General features: G+C 41.9%; 1 protein-coding gene across 4 annotated transcripts in view; it reads left to right on the forward strand.

The window, feature by feature from the left end:
- TNFAIP8 (TNF alpha induced protein 8) overlaps positions 1-21,177 on the forward strand; it is a 128,449-nt gene that overhangs the window by 89,533 nt on the left and 17,739 nt on the right. Inside the window, exon 1 of one of the 4 annotated variants that reach the window (XM_031011508.3) lies at positions 1-330. The exons of the other annotated variants lie outside the window; for them this stretch is intronic. Within the exon in view, the coding sequence (XP_030867368.1) occupies positions 300-330 (31 nt within the window). The 5' untranslated portion in view covers positions 1-299. The remainder of the gene's footprint in view (positions 331-21,177) is intronic. 4 annotated transcript variants of the gene reach the window in all.

Consider the following 21,177-nt stretch of genomic DNA (forward strand, 5'->3'; position numbering starts at 1 on the left):
GTGCGCCCGGGCCGAGCCAGCCCCGCCAGGTCGCCTCCGCCCCGCTGCCGGCCGGGGCGCGCGGCTCCGGGGGCGGACTCCCGCCGCTCAGCTGACACGCGATTCGTCACTCTTGCAGAACTTTCCCCCTGAAAATCCCTGCACCAGAACCCGCTCTCCCGCCCCGGGGAGGTTTTGATTTTAGTGGCTTTCTTCCTTTTATTTTCCGTCGTGTGCGGATTTCGCTGCAGAGCGAACTTGCGGCTCGTCCGAGTACATGGTGAGCGGTAATCGCCCCTGCAGCTGGTTATCCTGACACTATGCACTCCGAAGCAGAAGAATCCAAGGAAGGTAGGATTCTGGTTTCTCCTGGGGGCCGGCCAAGTTCTGCGGAGGAATTTGGAGGAAGGCAGTGGTAGAAGCGGATGGGAGTTTTAAAGTGAGCGGTGGGCACTTTGTCCGCTTGCCCTGCGCCTTCGAAGCCAAGTCGGAGCTGGATAAGCGGAGCCCGGGTCTCATCTTGGGCTCCCTTCTCCCCCCGCAGCCGTTCAGAGGGGAGGGGAGGAAAAGTCGGACCTAGTTCAGCCAGCCCACTAAAGTCTGCTTTTTAGCTTTCTCTGGAAACGAAAGAGCCCCACTTGGACTCCAAGAATGCAAAATGTGCTTGGAAAAGGGCTGCCTGCGTGCATCAGAAAGGCTGAAAGCGGGATCCCTGGAAGAGCCCTGAGTGGAGGGTCCCTTGAAAAGGGGTTTCAGAAATTAGAAACGCTATATGTTTCCGGCTAAAAGGGGAAGCTGAGTGAGGGGAAGCGAAAATCTGTATTTGAGAAATAGATTAATTTTTTTTCATTGCTGGGTTTTCAGCAGTGAGTTCATTTCGTTGGGGGTTTGAGGGGGCTGAAAGATATGAGGGGGTCCTTGTGCAGCTTGAAACTGAGAAGAGTTTGTCTGTTTCTAACTTCGCGAAAGCAAAGGGTTTCATTTACTCCTAACAGAGAACGGGTGACAGGGCTGGAAAAGCTCCAACCAAAACGCAATTATACGCTGGTGTTAGTTTGGGGAGTTTATTTGTGTGTGAGTGTTTGTATGCTTTGTTCCTTGAAACTTTATGTACACAAAAGTTCTCTTGTAAGTGGGGGGTGGGAGTGAGGGTGGTTGGGGAAAATTACAGAGTAAGAGAGACTATTCAAGATTGTGAAATACTCTTTTCATGTAGTCTCTTGGAAAGCTGGTTAATTTCAAGTCAATCACAGCAGTTCTGGCAGACAGAGGAGCAGCCCCATCATTTCTCCATTTGGTAGACACCAGTTAGGAAGAGCCCTTGAAACTTATCCTCTTCTGCCTTTTACTGATTCCCCTCCCAGACGAAAGCTTTGTGTTTCACCATGTAGTCTTTGTGGGCTCACGTTTACCTTATTATACTGTGTGAGGGAAATAGTCAATAAAAAGGAGGTTTGTTTAATAGAAATATGGGGCTGGCATGAATGAAAAATGACAGCCAGGAGCATTGTTTTTGAGCTTGATGTGGAGTATGGGGGGAGTAATGCTTTCTTGCCGTGGCCTGTGTTCTGATGGAGCTGTGTGCTGATAGATGCTTTTCTTTTCTTTGTCTTTATAACAGCAGTTTATTCAAAGTCAAAGGTAGTTGAAGGCAAATAGGAACCAGGCTGAGAGAACTCAAGGGTGAACTTCTGTGTGAATTACAAGTAGCACTTAAGCTGGCGTTTTCTCCCAGGTGTGTTTTCCCTGTCTTTTGGGAAAGAGAGAGTGGGAGAGAAAGTGGAAAAACAGTATCCCAAAGTGTGTATTATACATTCCCCTAGCAACATCCACAGTCTTCCCTCCTCGAGGGCCCAGCTCTCTGGTTTTAAGTTTGGAAGCAGCCTGCAAACTGGCCTATGAAGAGGTTAATGGGGCCCCTTCTGCTTGTTCCTCACCTTCCCTCCACTTGTCATCATTTACATTCTGCAGATCGGCCACAAATGATATGGCTCTCTGCTTCTTAAAGAAAGCCCAGAATGTTTCTTTTAAAATAATCTGAGGTAGTAGAATTTTAAATTGATAGCAGTTAGGGTGGGATACTGAATAACTCTTGAGGGAGATTGAACACTTTATTAATCAGATAGAATCATCATAGCTTCTGCCAGGAAATAAAGGATAGGTGTCTGTGTGTTTTGTGTGTGTTTTCCCCACACAAGGTTCATTGGCTGTAATCTAGAACCTTCTGGTTAGCTACCACCACTCAGATGTCGATGAAGCGAGCTATGTTGTGTAAATAACTCAGTTATCTTCTCTATCGTTACTAGTCCTTTTCCTCTTATACGTAGCTTTTTTTTTTTTTTTCATCCTGGTGAACTTATGTATCCCATTTAGTGTGAGATCACCATGAATTCTTAAGAATGTCTGTATTGCAAGAAAACTGCCTGATGCTTCATGCCTGATACGCTGTAAGAGGAGATACTTTTAAGTCATTTTTCTCAACTGTAGTGAGAGACTAGTATACTTTGGGGTTGAATCTAAGTCCTTGGAGGCCAGCATATTTTTGCATATGCGTGAATGTAGAAGCAAATGACTGGGGATATTGTTAAGCCATCAGAGCTTAAAACATACTTGACTCTGTGCCAGGGGTGCTGGATATTTGTCCCCAGCCTATAGCCATCTCCTAAATAATTGATTTAATTTTTCCTGCTTAACAATGAATAAGTGATTGTGCTTGGGTATTAAACAGAGAAAAATAATCCAGGCCTTGCTTTATTAAAAACTGAATGAGTTTAAATTATTCAGACATAGAATAAATACGAAAGAAGGGGAAATGAAGGAAGAAACTCACTTTATTAAGGCCGGGCGCGGTGGCTCACGCCTGTAATCCCAGCACTTTGGGAGGCCGAGGCGGGTGGATCATGAGGTCAGGAGATCGAGACCATCCTGGCTAACACGGTGAAACCCCGTCTCTACTAAAAAATACAAAAAATCAGCCGGGTGTGGTGGCGGGCGCCTGTAGTCCCAGCTACTCGGGAGGCTGAGGCAGGAGAATGGCGTGAACCCGGGAGGCGGAGCTTGCCGAGACCGCACCACTGCACTCCAGCCAGGGCGACAGCGCGAGACTCTGTCTCAAAAAAAAATAAAAAAAAAAATTAAAAAAAAAAGTCCCTTTATTAAAAAGGTGACTACCATTAAAAAGAGGATATCAACAGTTTCCAGTGGATGGGGCTTCCTGAGGAGATAGGCTGATAGCCATGTATTTGGCATTTAGTTGTTTCCTGAGTAAATTGCTTAATTGTGAAGTAGTTAAAGTGAGTGGCAGTTGAGATCTCTGAGAATCTTTCTAGTGCTAAGCATCAAGGCATCCAGGGCTCCTTTGCTCTGGATGTCGAAGCATTGGTACCAGAAATTGAGAAAGCCATTGTTAAGGGGTGGGCGAGGTGTCACTTTGTGGGGACTTGGAAAAGAGTGAGGATTGAGTGGTGAGTGAGTCTGGCTTGCTCCTCCATTGCCCATAGTAGCCATTTCTCACCACCACCTCACCCAGTTCTTACTCTCATGCCTCACCAGGCCTGCTATTTCACAAAGAAAACAGTAGCCATTAGATAACTCCCTCAACTTCCTGTTCCCAGACTGACAGACTCATCTCCGTCCACATCTATCCTCCCTGTATCTGTGGAACAGGTGTCATTCCTACTGCAGAATGCCCCGCCTTCCACCTTGGGCTCCTCCTACACCAGTCAGCCCATATCCTTCCTGGCTCCTTCTTTTCTGCATATAGAAGAACTCAAGCTCCCCATTCTAGGACGTTGGCACTTGCTGGTCTTCCTGCCCAAAATATCCTTCTCTCCACCTGACCTCCTTTTCTTGGTCAGCTCTTTAGAGAGGCTTTTTCTGAACCTAAACTCAGATCCCCTGTCGCCCTCTCTCAGAGCACCTGTTCCTTTCCTTGCTGGCTCTCCCCACACTGCTTAACATCTCTTCTAGACCACAAGCTCTGCAGGGAAAAACAATGTCTGTTTTATTCCCCACTGTATGTCTAGGACCTACAGAGTAAAAGGTGCTCATTAAATGTTGTAGATTGAGTGAATGGTCTCTATTCTTTAAAGTTAATCCTTGGCCAAAAGAAAAGTTTGGTTGTTCCGTAGTGGTGATTAATATCCTCTTCTGTAATAAGAATCCCAATGATATTTTATAAGCTACCACACTGTGTAGTACTCTGTTTTAACCTCACATGGTGTGGCAGCTTATATAATATCATTCATCACTAAGGACTATTTTGTAAGTTTTCTCCCCTATTCCTGCCCTTCCCCAGCCTTTGCTTTGCAGAGGGAATGAAGAGAAAAGGAGGTTAAAGCAGTGGTTCAGCTCTGATGAAACCAAGGGGTATAGCTGACCTTGATGTCATACATAATGTAAAAGGTACAGCATATGCTCTTAAACACCGGACTTTGACGTGCTTATCTGTTTCCTTTTATGTAGTCATTAGGCTTGGAGTGTTGTGTGCTGACAAGGACTAAAAGTGGAAAATCCATTTAGAGATCTATCATACTCTCTCCTCTACAGTGGACATCACTTGATAACTTGGCATTGCCAGACACCTCCAGCTCTGTAAACTTAAATGCATTTGGAGCTTTTTTCCCCCTCACTTCTGAAATTTTTATCATATTGAATATGCATCCTACCTTTCTTGCCCCCACATTACGCCATTGAACAGTCAGGATTATATGGATGATTAAATTTCCTGCTCCTGACTGTTGGTGATCCAGGAAGTAGCCAAAAAGTGGGTGGGTGAAAGAGAATGCAGTAGAGCCAGAAAAACTCAGGACCCAGCGATTGCATTTCAGAACACTGCAGAATTGCTGGATTTACCTGTAAATCATTTATTTGTCAGCATTTCTGTCTTTATGCTAGCAACTTGTAAGTCAGTGAGATTAGTGTGGTTATAGACCTGTCTTCATTTAGAGAAGATTGTTCTTTAAAGCATAGTGTAAGCTGAATTAAAACAAAACCAAATGATATGTATATCTTTAATGTTTAAGGAAGGTCTGTAGTAAGAAGTCTTCTGTAATTTAAAGTGCCCTTCTACCACCGAATACACATAGAATCACCATGATTTAGAGCTAAAAGCGACTTTGCCAATCCTTCTTTCTGACCTCTTCATTTTAGAGGTGAGGCACTGAGGCCCAGCAAGGTGATTGCCAAGCCCTTTCTATCCTCTTTAATATATGTTCTGCAAGCAAGGATTTTTGCAAACACAGCTTTTAGCATCCTGGGTATTTGTATGCACTCTCCTTGAAGTAGGACAGACCTAGTCTGTTTGTATAGTTGTCATTCACTACCTCTTGGGGGGATTTATAAAACGCAGATGAATGTTTAAACAAATGAAGATTTCCTGTTTCACCTTCTATGTGTAACTCAAGAGAATAAAACATGAGACATTGTGAAATAAAATTTAGCTCTGCAAGTAGATCCTATTAGATCCCGGATTTTGAAAGTTGTAGACCAAGTGAGAGGCAGGTAAACAGTGAGCTCACTTGTTTTCATTCCTTTGAGAATATCATTCAGGAAAAATTAGCTATTGAGGGTGCTGGTTGGGTACAGACACTCTTCCTTGAGGAGAAGGTATGTATGTGTGTGGATGGGAAGGGAGTCAGCATTCTGACACAGAATGTGCTATTGCAAAAGCAGACATCCCACAGCCTCTCTTTCTCTGGAGCACATTGCAGCAGGCCTGGTGCACTCTGGGAGTCAGGACACCTTTCTCAGGAAGCATTTGTGGGGCTGCAGCGCACTGCTCCCCCAGCCGCTGACCAAGATATCTGAAAGAGCAGTTGCTTAAATTTTATTCTAAAAGTCTATAAACCTTGAAGAAGAGGTACAGGGATGTAGCATGTCCTGAGTGACTAACTGCTGAGTTGGGAGTAAATTGCCTAAGGGAGTGCTGCCCTGGGAATCTGTAAGACTGAGTAAAGCCTGTTAGTTAGGCTGGTATTTATATGGTTTTGAAGATGGGGGAGGGGAGGAGTTGTGTTTATGTGGACTTAATGATAATACATTCTCCAGCTTTGTAGTGCATAATAGTTAATTTTATAAGTAACTAGGAACAGAGTTTCTTCTAAGAAGGTGATGAAGCAAAGAGACTATAAGCAGAATTCCCTACGTGACTCTGATAGCTTTAGGTGCCTGAAGCCTCCAGACCACATTTGTTGAAGTCAGGGTTGACTGTCAAGAAGTGAATAAGCAGCTCATGAATTTTCCTTCCAGTTTGACCTGCCATTTGTGCTTGGTGCCAGCTCACCTGGCTTCAATATGTGTTTTCATGTGGCCTACGCAGCCAGGCTGAGAAGCTGGGGACCAGGGGTGTCCCCAGAGGCACAGGCTGTTCTGCCTGTCATGGACTGTCCAGTAGACTCCTGCTTCCAGGGTGCAGCCCCTCTCCCTTGCCTGCTGCTGCCTTCTTTGAGCCTCAGATACTCCTAACAACAAATGCTAACTGAGCTAGCACCTCCTCTGCAGGGCCTGGAGAAGCAAAAATGTGTGTGTAGATAAACCCATCTTCAGAGAGTTTTTGGTTCAGGGCATCACACACAGTGCATGTGCATCCATAGTACAAAAATACATGATGGAGAGGGATGAGTACAGCTCAGAGGATCAGGCAGTGGACCCTATGAAAGTCTAGAAGAGGGGGTATTCACCAAAAGTCATGATGGACAGGAGTGACTTCAAAGAGGGGTAACTTGTATTCCAGCTAGTTCCTTTAAGCAAATGGAGAAGAGAAAAGAAATTGTGATTGACAGGGAACCTACTTATGCTGTGTGCTGGGATCAGGAAGAATGTCTACAGAAGTGTGGAGAGCAGTGATCATGGTGGGCATTCGTGGTGATGTTGTAGTGGTACATGGGGCCAGTCTAGAAGCTGGACTTTCCCAGTGGGACATTGTATGTAGGTAACAGAGATAAGACCCTGTGAGTCAGGAGACTGATCCTACTCATGACTTTGTTCCTGGTTGTCTGTGTAACCTTCAATAGCTACTTAATCTTTCTGAAGTTCAGTTTCCCCATTGGAAAAATTAAGGCTAGGCATAATGGCTCACACCTGTAATTACAGCACTTTGAGAGGTTGAAGGAGGTGGGTCAGTTGACCCCAGGAGTTCAAGACCAGCCTGGGCAACAAAGTGAGACCCCCCATCTCTACAAAAAAAATTTAAAGATTAGGCACAGTGGAATGCACCGTAGTCCCAGATACTTGGGAAAATCAGGAAGATCATTCGAGCCCAGGAGTTCAAGGCTGCAGTGAGCTATGGTCGTGCCATTGCATTCCAGCCTGGGTGTCAGAGCAAGATTCTGTCTCAAAAAAAAAAAAAAAAGAAAAAAGAAATAGGATGGTTTTCAGCTGGATGGAGGAGGGCAGATGCAAAGTAGTGTTTTAGTAATGCCAAGCTGGCAAGAACCATGAGTTGGTCTGGAGGGCAAGATTGAACCTGAGTATAAGGAGCCTCGCCAAGAAAGTGTGAGAGTAGCCAGTCACAAAGGGAGAGTTGATTCCCCATATGTAGTCTCTGAGGGCAAGACTGTAGGGAAAGGAGGGGACTGGGCCATGGATTTAGCTTCTGAGAACATCCACTTTTACAAAGGAGAGAGGTAGATGGAACCAATAAAGGAAATAGAAATGGAGTAGCTCAAGAGGTAGGAAGAAACAAGGAGAGCATGGGTCCTTGGAAGCCAGAAAGGTGAGAGCCCCATGGAGGCTGTGGTCAGCCTGTCTGTAGAGAAGAGCTGCTGAAGACTGCTTTGTCTTCCTTTTGGGCCTCAGCTAAAACCAGGAGCCTGGGTTTGAGGAGCTCATCTTCTAAGGGATGGGAATCATCATCAGTATTCAGTCAGTATTTAGGAGGTGACCAAGGGCATGAAAGAAGGCATGTGGGGCCCAGGAGGTGACTGCCCTGCCGAGAGCAAGTGCCCCAGCCTCCTGAGAAGCTGGCCGTCTCCATTTCTGCATGCTTTCCAAGTCCTAGTTGCCAGTAGATTCTTTTCCAGATTGTCACACCATCACCTCCAACTAGCATTTGGAAGAGCATTTGCCTACAGGCCTCTTCCTGTGGCATCACACAAAATATGCAGTGGTACATGAGGGTAACAAGTGAATATGGGCAGGAAATTTAATTCATCTTAAAAAGAAAAGTAACTGGTTTCCTATACATTCACAACATTGCTGACACCGAATGTGGGAGGGTCTTTCTTACACCAACCAGTTTTCCAGATCTCAGCGGACATTGACTAGACGTCCTATAATTTAACTCATTTCTGACACTAATTGTCCGGAGTTAGGGCAGACCCCACAGGTTAAGGGCTCAGTCCCACAAGACTGTCCTCCAACTTGAGACAGCAATTGCAAGGTCAGGCATCCCATACTTTTGACCAACTGGCTATGAATTGGGGGTTTGCATGACAGCCCCTCAGGTTAAGTAATTTCCTAGAACAGCTCATGAAACTCAGGGAAACATTTACTGATTTATTCTAAAGGATGCAACTCAGGAAGTACCAACTGGAAGAGATGTGTAGGACAAAATACAGTAGAGGGATGCAAGCTTCCATGCCTTGTCCAGGCAGGCCACCCTCCCAGCACCTCCAGGTGGGATGAAGTCATTGGCCATTGGTGATTAAACTCAGTCTCCAGCCCCTCTCCCCTGCCCAGAGTGGGGGAACTGAAAGTTTTAAACCTCTAATCACCTGATTGGTTCGTCTGCTAACCATTCCGCATTCTGGTTTATGAGTCACCTCATTAACATAAACAGGTAAATTTGAAAGGGGCTTATTATGAGTAACAAAAGGCACCCCTCTCACAGCTGTATCACTCAGGAAATTCCAAAATTTTAGAAACTCTGTGCCAGGAACTAGGGACCAAGACCAAATATTACAACAAAAGATGCAACTATCACTCTGTTGTTTTAGAGATAGTCTCACTCCGTCACCCAGGCTGGAGTGCAGTGGCGGGGTCATAGCTGGGCTCAAGCAATCTTCCTACTTTACCCTGCCAAGTAGCTGGGACTACAGGTGCATACCACCTGCCCAGCTAATTTTTAAATTGTTTTGTAGAGACAAGGTCTCACTTTGTTGCCTAGGCTGGTCATGAACTCATGAGCTCAAGCAGTCCTCCCACGTTGGCCTACCAAAGTGCTAGAATCACAGGGATGAGCCACCGCGCCCAGTTGTCACTCTTATCATTTAGGAAATTCCAAGAGTTTTGAGAGCTCTAGCCAGGAGCTAGGGATGAAGACCAAATGTATATTTCTTACTATATAACAGTATCACACAGCTCTTCATACTGGGGGAAAGCTTTGGCCACTCAAAATTAGATAATTTTTTTAAGGTAATGAAGGGTTTTTTCCCCTTTTTCTTTTTTCTTTTCAGTTTTTTTTTTTTTTTTTGAGATGGAGTCTTGCTCTGTCGCCCATGCTGGAGTGCAGTGGCACCATCTCGGCTCACTGCAACGTCTGCCTCCCGGGTTCAACCGATTCCCCTGCCTCAGCCTCCCGAGTAGCTGGGATTACAGGCGTTCACCACCACGCCCAGCTAATTTTTGTATTTTTAGTAAAGATGAAGTTTCACCATGTTGGCCAGGCTGGTCTCAAACTCCTGACCTCAGGTGATCCTCCTGCCTTGGCCTCCCAAAGTGCTGGGATTACAGCTGTGAGCCACCACACCCAGCCAAAATTAGAGAATTTTTATTTGCTCCCTTTGGCCTTCACTTCCTCTCTCCTCGTATTTTTTTCTTCCTGTGACAGGAGTGCATGTCTTAGAAAACCACTGATGTTTCTGCCAGGGGTACCCTAGATTTGGCATATAATTTGGAACTCTTAGGACTTCAGTCTTATACATATTAACTAGGATTTGGGCCACACTAGTAAGCTGAGCCATTTTGAGAAATTTTAGATTTTCTCTGAGATGGTAAGCAGTTGTTACACCAGTGGAAATATGCTAGATGGCTTATTCCTTGTGAGAACCAATGAGATAATGTTAGTGTAAAGCTCAGTGCTCAGACAGCTTCACTCAGGAGGTACTGTATAAATAAGGAGGCTTATAATCACACCCAAAGACAGAACCCTGCCCAGGCCTGCCTATTCATTCAGTTAAGAAGTCCTCATTTCATGTTCTCTAAAAAGCAGGTAAGAGTTGGCTTGCTCCAATAAACTTTTTCCTCCTCTAAAGTTGTCTGATAGCAAAATATTAGTGCACTGAGTGTTCTTATTGTTAAGCACTTACAAAACCATTTTCACCTTTCAAGGATTAATATGAGAATTACATCAGTTATGGAATATCTAGAATGAAAATGCATGCCTCCTCAATATCACAAGTCTAAACATTCGACTCAACATCTTCAGAAGAAAAGAGAATTAAAGAGGAAATCTCTCAGGAGAGTTTTCCAAGAGGTAGACAGAATTCAGGGGCAAGTAGCATCCTCTGTAAGGGAAAGGAAATAATTATTGGGAAATCAAAATAGCAAAGAAAGTTAAGGGAGTGGCAGTTTGGCAGATTTCACAGTTCTGCAGGAACAATGAGGGAGACATAGCAGTTGGGAGCGATGGGGAGTAGGAGGGTGTGAGAGCCACAGGGTGGGTGGGATCCAGGCCTGATGAGAGCCTCCGAGGGAAGAAGTAGAGTGGAGAGAGAGAGGAAGGGAGGAGTAAGGAAATAACTCTAAAATGAAAAAAAAAAAAAAAAAAGTAATATGTGCAAAACTTGAGAAGTGACCAGCAGTATAATAGGCAAGAGACCATTGTAACTGGGTTAAGAAGTTTTGGCAGCTTGCTTATTTTGTTTGATTTTGCAGTTAACAGGAGAGAAAGTGGGGTGCTGGTCTCCAAAGCACTATGCAGACTTGGAGCCAATGAAATGTGGCATTTGGAGGACACAGAAGGTCTCTAGTGCTTGTGAGGCAGGATTAATGCAGAGGCCCATAAACAAGGATGTGACATTGAGGAATGCTGCCCCTCTTCCAACTGCTAAATTGGGGCCAGTCGGAAGCCAGGGCAGTGTTATGTTGGCTTGGATTTCTAGCAGCTTTCTTACTGGGTTATAAAAATGATTTCCTCAAAAAAGCTTGAAAATGGCAGATGATGAAGTAGAAAAGCGGTGGTGTCTGCCTGTGGGCATTATTTCAAAGCTGCCTGTGACATCGTGATGGCCATTTCTGGAGGGCCAGTGGTGAGTGGTTTGTTGGAGGGTTAAAGCCATCACTTCCAACCAGTGAAGCTGTACCTAACTTCGGGGGGTTTCCCTCATTAACAAGTCTGATGGTAAGCAGGCTTCCTGAAGGATTTCAGGCAGAGGATTTTTAGGGGTAGAACTGGTTTAAATTATTTGGCTTACTTGGCCATAGCTCTGAGTTGGTGATTAGGCTGATGACCCTAGAAGTATAGGGGTGATTACTTGACATTCCTGTCTTTGCCACCTACCTATTCCAGCATACTTTGGGGTTGCCTCTCTGTGCAAATGGGGAGGGACATGAGGGAGAGGAGATATTGATTGTAGGTCTCAGCAGTGGAACTTTAGTGGCTTGTTTCAACATGTGTAAGGGTTAATCGGGTAAATTATAATTGCTGCTAGGAGAGGCAGCCTAGCTGAGCTCACCCAGCCCTCAGGGTTGCTGGGGAAAGGGTCATTCTTGCAATCCTTAATTGTTTTCCTCTTTCCCAAAGATGAGTTCTTAATGTAACATCATGGTCCATAGACCCATTAATAAAGTTTACATTCCTGATTTGTTTTAGTCCTCTGCATTTCTAGTTCTTTAAATTCTCAGATAACCCTTCCTTTAAAAATGTAATTCGGCCAAATTAAGCAAAGAAAGGAATAATTTGATTTTTTTGTTGCTGTTGTTTAGTTATTTGAGTCATTCTATGGTCTTAGGCAATTTTCTAAATGAAACGTGGAATGTCAACTGGACTATTTTGTCGTAGAGGATGGGAGGGAGAGAACTGTTATATTTGGTAGTGGTACTAGAATAGTATAGAACCTACCAGCAAAAGTATCTTAGAGTAATATTGTCTGTTGTTTCCTTTGTATTTTTTTAAATGGCACCATCTATCCCTATCTTGTGAACTAGTTAAACATGTTTTAATTGTATATCTTTTAAAGCTTCAGTTAGCCAGATTTTTTTAAAAATGTTTGATGTTGTATGAATGACTCAATTGACTACATGTAGGCAGCTACTAAACTTGGCAGTTTGTTGCCATTAGCATGCCCTTGGACAGGAAGTATTCAGTATAGATATGACAAACCAGTTTCCAGGCTTAAAAATAAAGCGGGGATTTCTGGACAGAATAGGTCTTTGTCACTCATTTCAACATGTCTGATGAGTGTTAAAGTTCAAAGCCAACCACTTTGCTTTCTCATTTTTTTTCAGGCCATCACTTTACCTCACATGTTCTATTATACAGATTGAAATTTATTTCATGATGCTAGTGTTTTGTTCAGTTTTTAAAAATGAAATAAGAGGATATTTGAATAGTCATGAGAATCAGCTAGAGTCAGTATTCTCTCCTTGTTATCTCTTTTATGTTTAGTTCCTTTTAAGTCATCTCCCCACTGAGGTAGGTAATGGTGAAATAATGTTTCCCTGCCTGTAAAGCAGCTTAAATTAAAAGTAGCAAGTATGTGCCAGGTACACTACATGACTTCTCTTCTTGAATCTGTGGTCCACTTGAAATAGCATTTTTTCCCCAAAAGTTGCTTCCCATCAGTCTTGTAGTTATTAATTTCATTTGTCAGGTAGTCCCTTAGCAACTCGGGAAGAATCATGCTATTTTGACAGATGCTAACAGGGTTTTTGGCATCTTGTTGCCTACAGTTATTGCTTTATGACTTAAAAAGTAAGTTCATACTTTTTTTGCTATCTCCCGAAATAATATAATTTTCCCTCCTGTCCGTTAAAAAAAAAAAAAACCCACACTTTCTCTTCTTTCTTTCACTTACCTATTCTAAGCAGCGTGTGTGTGTGTGTGTGTGTGTGTGTTGGGGTTTAAGAAGCCTTGACACCACATTTCCTGGAAATACTAAATTAGACACAGCATTTATTAGATGAGAGTGTCTACAACAACAAAAAACTTTCTTTTTCTGAAGACTTAACTCCATGCAAGTGTCAATCTCTGAGCGTCTATTTGTTTTTCAAATAAGAAACTGTGCCAGGGAAAGATGATTTGAAATACAAAATGCATGCAAGTGTTTTTAGTTTGGGGTAAGGTAAAGTCAATAATGATTCTTTGGGACATTTTTAGGGACCCAACTAAGTTTCATTTGCCAAACTTAGCAATAAACCATGTTTATAAAAAATGAGGTTAAGTTCTTGTTCTGGGGGAGGACATGGCTGTGACCCTGAGGTGCTTGTGCTCTGGAGCTCCTTGACTCTTCTTTCATGATGGGAGCAGGCCTGAGTAGCCCCTGCTATGCTGTAGATTGAGCTTGATAAAACTCTGGCCTTTTGAAAATACTGGAATCCTCTACCCTAAATACCCTATACCTGTTCAAATAGGATGCTTTTAGGGAAAAAAAGGGAACTGTTAACATAAGCCAAACTTTCTTTTCTTTTCTTTTCTTTTTTTTTTTTTTTGAGAGGGAATCTTGCTGTGTTACCCAGGCTGGAGTACAGTGGTGCAATCTTGGTTCACTGCAACCTCCGCCTCCCAGGTTCAAGTGATTCTCCTCCCTCAGCCTCCCAAGTAGGTGGGATTATGGGCACCCATGACCATGCCCAGCTAATTTTTGTATTTTTATTAGAGATGGGATTTCACCATGTTGGCCAGGCTGGTCTCGAACTCATGACCTCAAGTGATCCGCCTGCCTAGGCCTCCCAAAGTGCTGGGATTACAGGCATGAGCCACTGCGCCTGGCCCAAACTTTCATTGAGTAAAATGATTCCCTGGTCTGAAACTGTAATTTCTTTAGCTTTGTAGTGCTCAAGACTCTTGGACCTGAAAGTGGCTGGTAAGCGTCTTCTAGTTTTTATGATGATGGGCACATTGTAGGCAAACAGAAAATGCCTGATAACCAGTGAGGTGTGAGGACAGGCATATGATTCAGAGTGTAAAATATTTTGCAGAATTAAAACTTATGCAGTTTTTCATGAGATTCATAAATCATCCACACATTGATATTTTTTGTGCCTCTGGCCTCATTGTTTGGTTTTTAGGCATAGGAGAGTGTTTTACTCAATAGGTAGTTTTATCATCCGTGGTACCACAGTCTGTCAAAACCACACCAGACATTGATAATGTATTGTGCATGTGGGGTGACCTTTAGGAAGGCTTGGTAGGACCTTTTTCTTGGTGGCTGCCTTCGAGCCAGTGTGAGTGATATTCCGTCTCCTAGTCTGTGTTTTGGATCACTGTGCTCACGCCTAAACTCAGAACAGACAGACCCATGGGAGGGACTTAACCAGGTTTGTCTAGGCCGATGGAGGGCTCTAACGGGGTCACTTCTTACTCTTTTGAAAAGTGGTGGAAACTGAAATGAATTGTCTTTCAAATTTGGTCCAATCACACTTTATTGTCTGAAAACTTCTGTCACATCTTGTGGCAGCAATGGAAAAGGGAATGTTTTAGGTAACCCTTGTGTTTGAAATGCCTGCTTTTCTTTTTTTTATTATTTTTTAAATGGATTTTTGTTTATTTTGCCACAGAAGCAGCTCTCTGTTTTAATTTGTTGGAATTTAACATCTTTGGAGTTCTTCCTGGGTTCTAGCCACTGGAACACAAATCAGTCCAGAAGCTTATTACTAGTTAACTCTAATTTAAAATAAAAATCAAATTTCAGCAGAAAGATTGGAGAAGAGAAAGATATTACTTGATTGAGCAACAGAGAAACAATGCATGAATCCACACATAAAACTCTTTGAGTAAAGGAGGCTTTCAAACCCTAATTCATGCATTTAACAACTAAAATCCCAGCTTTTCCTATGTTGAGTTTACACAGAGAAGTTAAAAGATAAATAGACTTTATCAGACTTTGACAGTAAATTAAAGACCCTTTATCTTCCTGCCTGGAAGTTCTATAAAATAATGGGTAATAAAGGCAAGCTGTTAGTCAAAATGGTCTGAATTATGCCTGGAAAGAAAATCTTGCCTCTAAGAGCAGAAGGGCGCAAAACACTGGCCCCTCCTGGGCTTGGACCCAGAGACAAAGGAATAGCGGTTACTATGACCCAACATCAGTCTGCAGCCAGAGTTCCAAGCATCTTCTCTGCTATCCCTAATGATTTAAAAATATATAAAAATATTTCACATTCTTTACCCTCCATCAGAATGCAGTGAGCAGTAAGTCAGCTCAAGAAAACATGACCCAGTGCCTAACCTGTTGATACTTTATTAGATGCCATTAAAACTTTAGAGAGCTGGGAGATTATTGAGGCCTACATTTGGAACCTGGAATCTTTTCCTTTGGGAACCTGGAATCTCAACTCAAGGATTCTGTAGCTTGCTTTTTCGCCTGTATCTAAGATTGCTCTATTTTGTGATAATGTAAACTTAATGGAAGAAAATTACTTCATAGATGCTAGACATTCAAGAATTAAATCCCGTTTTCATGTTAGCTAGTGTCAAAACATTTGTTTAAACATGGTTTCTAAATTTTGATGGGGTAGCATACATGGTTTTATTTTATTCTGTAGATGTAGTGAAAAAATATTTTATTTTGATTCATTAACAAGGAAGATAAGACAGCATTCATTTTGAGTATTTGCTATAGAATATACCCTGCATTGGACTGTGTGTGGAGTCTGGTATTTGTATGTTTCAAGGAAATAAAGGTACAGAGAAGCACTTGTTCGTTGCCTATATAAAGACTAACTGTACAGCTGACAGCTTAAAAATACTGTATGACACTGCATTTCTTGTCCAACAGTAGCATCTGTTTCCTTCATTCCAAAACCAACAAAAAACATTAAAGATGAATGCTGAAAATGTGATAGAAAAAGACCTTCCTTTTTGGCATGTCCATTAACTGCCCTCACCGTTCTTTTCAAAGCATAACTGCTAGACTGGATGGCATAAATTAAACAATTAACAGGATACTAGTTCAAGGGGAGACTCTCCAGTTAGGGTAGATTTAATTTTCAGATTTGGAAAATGAATCAAATTACACATTCAAAAGACTTGATTCATTTTTTTCCCTAAGCATGTACTTTTTATAATATACATTGTCTAACATCTGAGAGATAAATTCAGTATTATTTTCCTAAGATACTTTCTGCCTTTTGTAGCAGTGAGAATACTAGAAATCAGCTAGGCGTGGTGGCTCACGCCTGTAATCCTGGCACTTTGGGAGGCCAAGGTGGACAGATTACATGAGTCCAAGAGTTCGAGACCAGCCGGGGCAACATGGCAAAACCCCATCTCGGCCGGGCGTGGTGGCTCACACCTGTAATCCCATCACTTTGGGAGGCCGAAGCGGGCAGATCACAAAGTCGGGAGATCTAGACCATCCTGGCTAACACAGTGAAACCCCGTCTATGCTAAAAATACAAAAAATTAGCCGGGCGTGGTGGCGGGCGCCTATAGTCCCGGCTACTCAAGAGGCTGAGGCAGGAGAATGGCGTGAACCCGGGAGGCGGAGCTTGCAGTGAGCCGAGATCGCGCCATGGCACTCCAGCCTGGGCGACAGAGCAAGACTCCATCTCAAAAAAAAAAAAAAAAAAACCATCTCCACAAACAAAATTTTTTTTAAATTAGCCAACTGTGGTGGCACACCTGTAGTACTAGCTACTCAGAAGGCTGAGGTGGATCACCTAAGCCTGGAAGATGGAGGTTGTGGTGAGCAGAGATCGTGCCATTTCACTCCAGCTTAGCAACAGAGTGAGACCCTGTCTCAAAAAAAAAAAAAAAAAGAATACTAGAAATCACATCAAGAAGAAAAGTTCAATAAAATAGGTTGTCTTTCTTTATAGAAATGATGTTTTAGAGTTTATTATTTATAAGAACTTAAATAAAATAACAGCTAGATATGATCAATAATGTAATATTTTCCAAGAACAAAGATATGACCGTAAACCTTGCTAATCATTTGACTAAGTAAAATAAATTCCTAGCTTTGTTAAATGGACACCACTATGTGTGCATATTTTATAAAGGCTCCAGTCTTTTAGAAAAAGTAGCCCACATACCATGAAAATACAACTTGACCATCATAAATTGTATCTTAACATTTTTTAAAAAAATTATGTTAGTGGCTGGGCACTATGGCTCATGCCTGTAATCCCAGCACTTTGGGAAGCCGAGGCAGGAGGATCACCTGAGGTCAGGAGTTCGAGACCAGACTGGTCAACATGGTGAAACCCCATCTCTCCTAAAATATACAAAAATTAGCCAGGCATGGTGGCACGCACCTGTAATCCCAGCTACTCGGGAGGCTGAGGCAGGAGAATCGTTTGAACCTGGGAGGCAGAGGTTGCAGTGAGCCAAGATGGCGCCACTGCACTCCAGCCTAGGTGAAAGATTGAGACTCGATCTCAAAAATAAAATAAATAAATAATAAAGTTATGTTAGTTAACACTGCATTTATTTTTTATGATCTTTGTCCTATATCTCTACCATGCTGACCTTGGTAGTGTGACTGGATTCTTCTTGGGCATGTATGACACCTGAAGTCATTACAGAAGGCACTCAGTCCCTTCATCCACCCCAGACACAAAGCTTAATAACCATACGAAACCCCTTTTCAACAGCCTGCTGGCCACACTGACTTTCCTATAAGATAAAAACTGCCGTATGTGGGATAGCTGTTGTTAGTATACCAAGAATGACTTCCCAATAGTAAAATTACTCTTACCCCAAAATGTAAGAGAGAGTGAAGAGATGCAGATATTTTCCCTATGTTAGGCACTTCATGTACTAAGACATTTTTCATTCAGTTCATTTAGAAGCTTGTTTGGAATTCTAAAAAGTCACTTCAAAACTTTCCTCACCGGGACGTCAAGACAGGCATACAATGGGAAAGTGACTAGGGATAAGTTAATACTGGTACCTTCACCAGAGGAGGAGTATGCAATGTGGAAGACCTGTTGCTGCTGTTGAGTAGTTTTCAGTCTAGAGGAGTTAACATGCATACAAGAAAGTACATATTACATGGGGGTTAGAGGGGTTTCAGAAGGGCTGTCTGTGGCTGAGATCTTTGAGGCAGAACTGTTGAGACGGAAGGGATTGGCATGAAGCTTTGGAAGACTGGACATGTGGTTGTTTCCCAAATATGGTATGTATGCCACTGGTAGTACAGTGACTAATTTTAGGAGGTCCCAGGTATAGTATTAAGTCATCTTCAATCATATCACAAAAAAATTAGTTCCTTTTCAGTGTCCTTGGAGTCCTTGACATCATTCACGGGGAATGCCTGCATTTTGGGCTATGTGATCTCTGCCACCTCACAGAAGCTTACCTCTTTTTGTGCCATGTAGGTAGATGGGGATTCATAGCCTTTGGCAGGCAACAATATCTGGCTAGAAACTAATAGTACTGGTGTTTTTTTTCCTCATTGAATTATTTCTTATGGTTTTAAACATTTTTTAATGATTTTTAATGATATATTTAGGGGAGTATCAGTTTCCATTCACATAGTATATAGGGTTTCCTTTTATGTGAATTAATTTTTTTAATACAAATACATTAAGTAACCATAAGTTAAAGCAAAATACAGGTAGTGTATCGCTTATCCAAAATGCTTGGGACTGAAGTGTTTTAGATTTTGGATTTTTTTTTTTCAGATTTTGGAATATTTGCATTATTCTTACTGGTTGAGCATCCTATATCCAAAAATCTGAAATCTGAAATGCTCCAATGAGCATTTTGTTTTAGTGAGTGCCATATCAGCTCTCAAAAACTTTCCAATTTTGGCATATTTTGGATTTTGGATTTTCAAATTTGAGATGCTCAACCTGTACCGATAATAAATAGAAAACAAGGCAAGTGGGTTAGGATGTTCCTCACGTAGATACAGCATGACTTTTCAGGGGAAGAGAGATTCCAGCAAAGATCCTGGGATGGAGAAGGTAACATTTTGAGAGAAAGGTGAGTAAGAAGTTGGCAGAAGCCCAGGGGGTCCTGTTGAAGAGTCAGAGTTGGACGCCTTCTAGCTCAGCTTGGTTGCCAGTGCAGGGAACAGAGGGCTGTAGCTCTTTGCATCTTATACTCAAGGCTCTCTGCTAAGTGATTCAGAATGGTTTGAGACCCTGATCATTTCAATGCGGGGTAGCTAGGGCATATCCCTACAGGAGCCAGGAAATTACCCAAGTGCTGGAATGGCCGGGGGGCTAATTGGAGAGGACCCTGTGTTTCCCACTCTCCTCCCTCAGTATTGCCAGAAGGTCAGATTTTTTTCTGAGAAGCCAGAAATGTGAATTTTTATTGAAAGTTCCCAACTTCTACAAGTTTTTTAAAATACTAATTACAGAAATAAAACTTAGAACCTTTTGGGGGCCAATTTTGGGGGTGATGGACATGTCCTGGAGTTAGATAGTGGTAATAGTTTCACAACATTGTGAATATAGTAAAAACCACTGAACTGTAGATTTTTTAAATGCTTACAGTGGTGAATTTTATGTGATATGAATTTTATCTTAATTAGAAAAAGAAAAAAACACCATGAGGGCCCAGCCAAAACATGTTGCCTGCCAAAAGTTTGTAAGCTTTGCTTCAAATGGAGGAATTGCTATTTACTGCTTTTCATAATCCCAACAGAAAGCACCTTTCCACAGGGGAGCAAGTGATTGGGAATTAATGGGGGTCATGTTGTGATCCCTACATTAACCTCTAGGCCTCTGTTTTTCTTCCTGTGGTCTCCACGGCTTCTTCTATCTCTTAAAATAGGACCCATGATAGAAATGGTGAGATGTGGAGTGGTGGACTTTCTTTTAGAGTAATGAGTGAGTAGGTGAAAAGACACAGCTACAAAAGGTGGGGGCTGCTCAAGTATTTTAGAGAAGAAATTTATTTTATTTTGCAACTACTTATAACATTGATTGGTTGTGTTGTTACTTGCCAAAGTTTATTTTACCCAGATATTAACCATTAGAGAAGTAATTAATCTTCAAGACAGCAAGTTCGTATATTTTGGAAAACGTTTTTCAATTCTTACCAGGGAACGACTATAATGATCTTTTTAGTTATTTTCTTCAAGTGGAAAATGAGTTTAATATAGCAAGTATATGTCATCAACATCAAAGGATTATATAATTATTTTAATAAAACAATTTCTCTTTGTAACTTTTGGGAGGCTGTATTAAATTCTAAATATAATTTTAAGTTTGCCAATTTTAATAGAGGCAAAATGTTCAATTTAGGATCTTAAAGTAAGGATTATATCCTTAGTTAATCTTCAGCTTTTTTTCTTTCATAGCAAACTAGCAAAGAAAGGTAGAGTTTCTGCCTTTTTCTTATGACTTAAACCTAAAGAATATGACTTTTTAAAAATCTTGAACCAACATTTGTACTAAAAACAATTATTATTTTTCAAAGTGTGGGTTATTCAGTAGTTTTTGCCAGTTCCAAATGTTATCAGATGACTTTTTGGATGCCTATCTTTAGTGATGAAATGACGCATTTAGAATAAACACTTTCCACCCAAAGAACACTGAAATTAAAATGAAAAAATATATATAAACTTAAATTTTCTTTTTTGTTTTTTTTTTTTTGAGATGGAATCTTGCTGTGTTACCCAGACTGGAGTGCAGTGGTGCAATCTCGGCTCACTGCAACCTCCCCGTCCCGGCTTCAAGAGATTCTCCCACCTTAGCCTCCTGAGTAGCTAGGATTACAGGCATGTGCCACCACAGCTGGCTAATTTTTGTATTTTTAGTAGAGATGGGCTTTCACCATGCTGGCCAGGCTGGTCTCAAACTGCTCTCTATCACCTCAGGTGATCCGCCCGCCTCAGCCTCCCAAAGTGCTGGGATTACAGGTGTGAGACACTGTACCAGGCAAAAATAAACTTTTTCAAAAGGACTGCATTGGAATATTTATTTCATATGTAAGAGTATTTGAAATATAATTAAATCTAATGTTATTTATTTGTAGCCTCTTATTTCGGTTGTTTTATAAAAATCAGTATTCATTGTCTTCCCACCCCCCCGTCTTTCTGCTCCCCCAGAAACAACCTGAGAATTCTTTTAATCCAGCAGATACATATTAAAGATTAATTGGGCATTTATTGCAAGGAATAAACAATAAATTGTAAC

Source organism: Gorilla gorilla, chromosome 4 (genome assembly GCF_029281585.2).
Source record: "Gorilla gorilla gorilla isolate KB3781 chromosome 4, NHGRI_mGorGor1-v2.1_pri, whole genome shotgun sequence".
NCBI classification, from domain to species: Eukaryota; Metazoa; Chordata; class Mammalia; order Primates; family Hominidae; genus Gorilla; species Gorilla gorilla.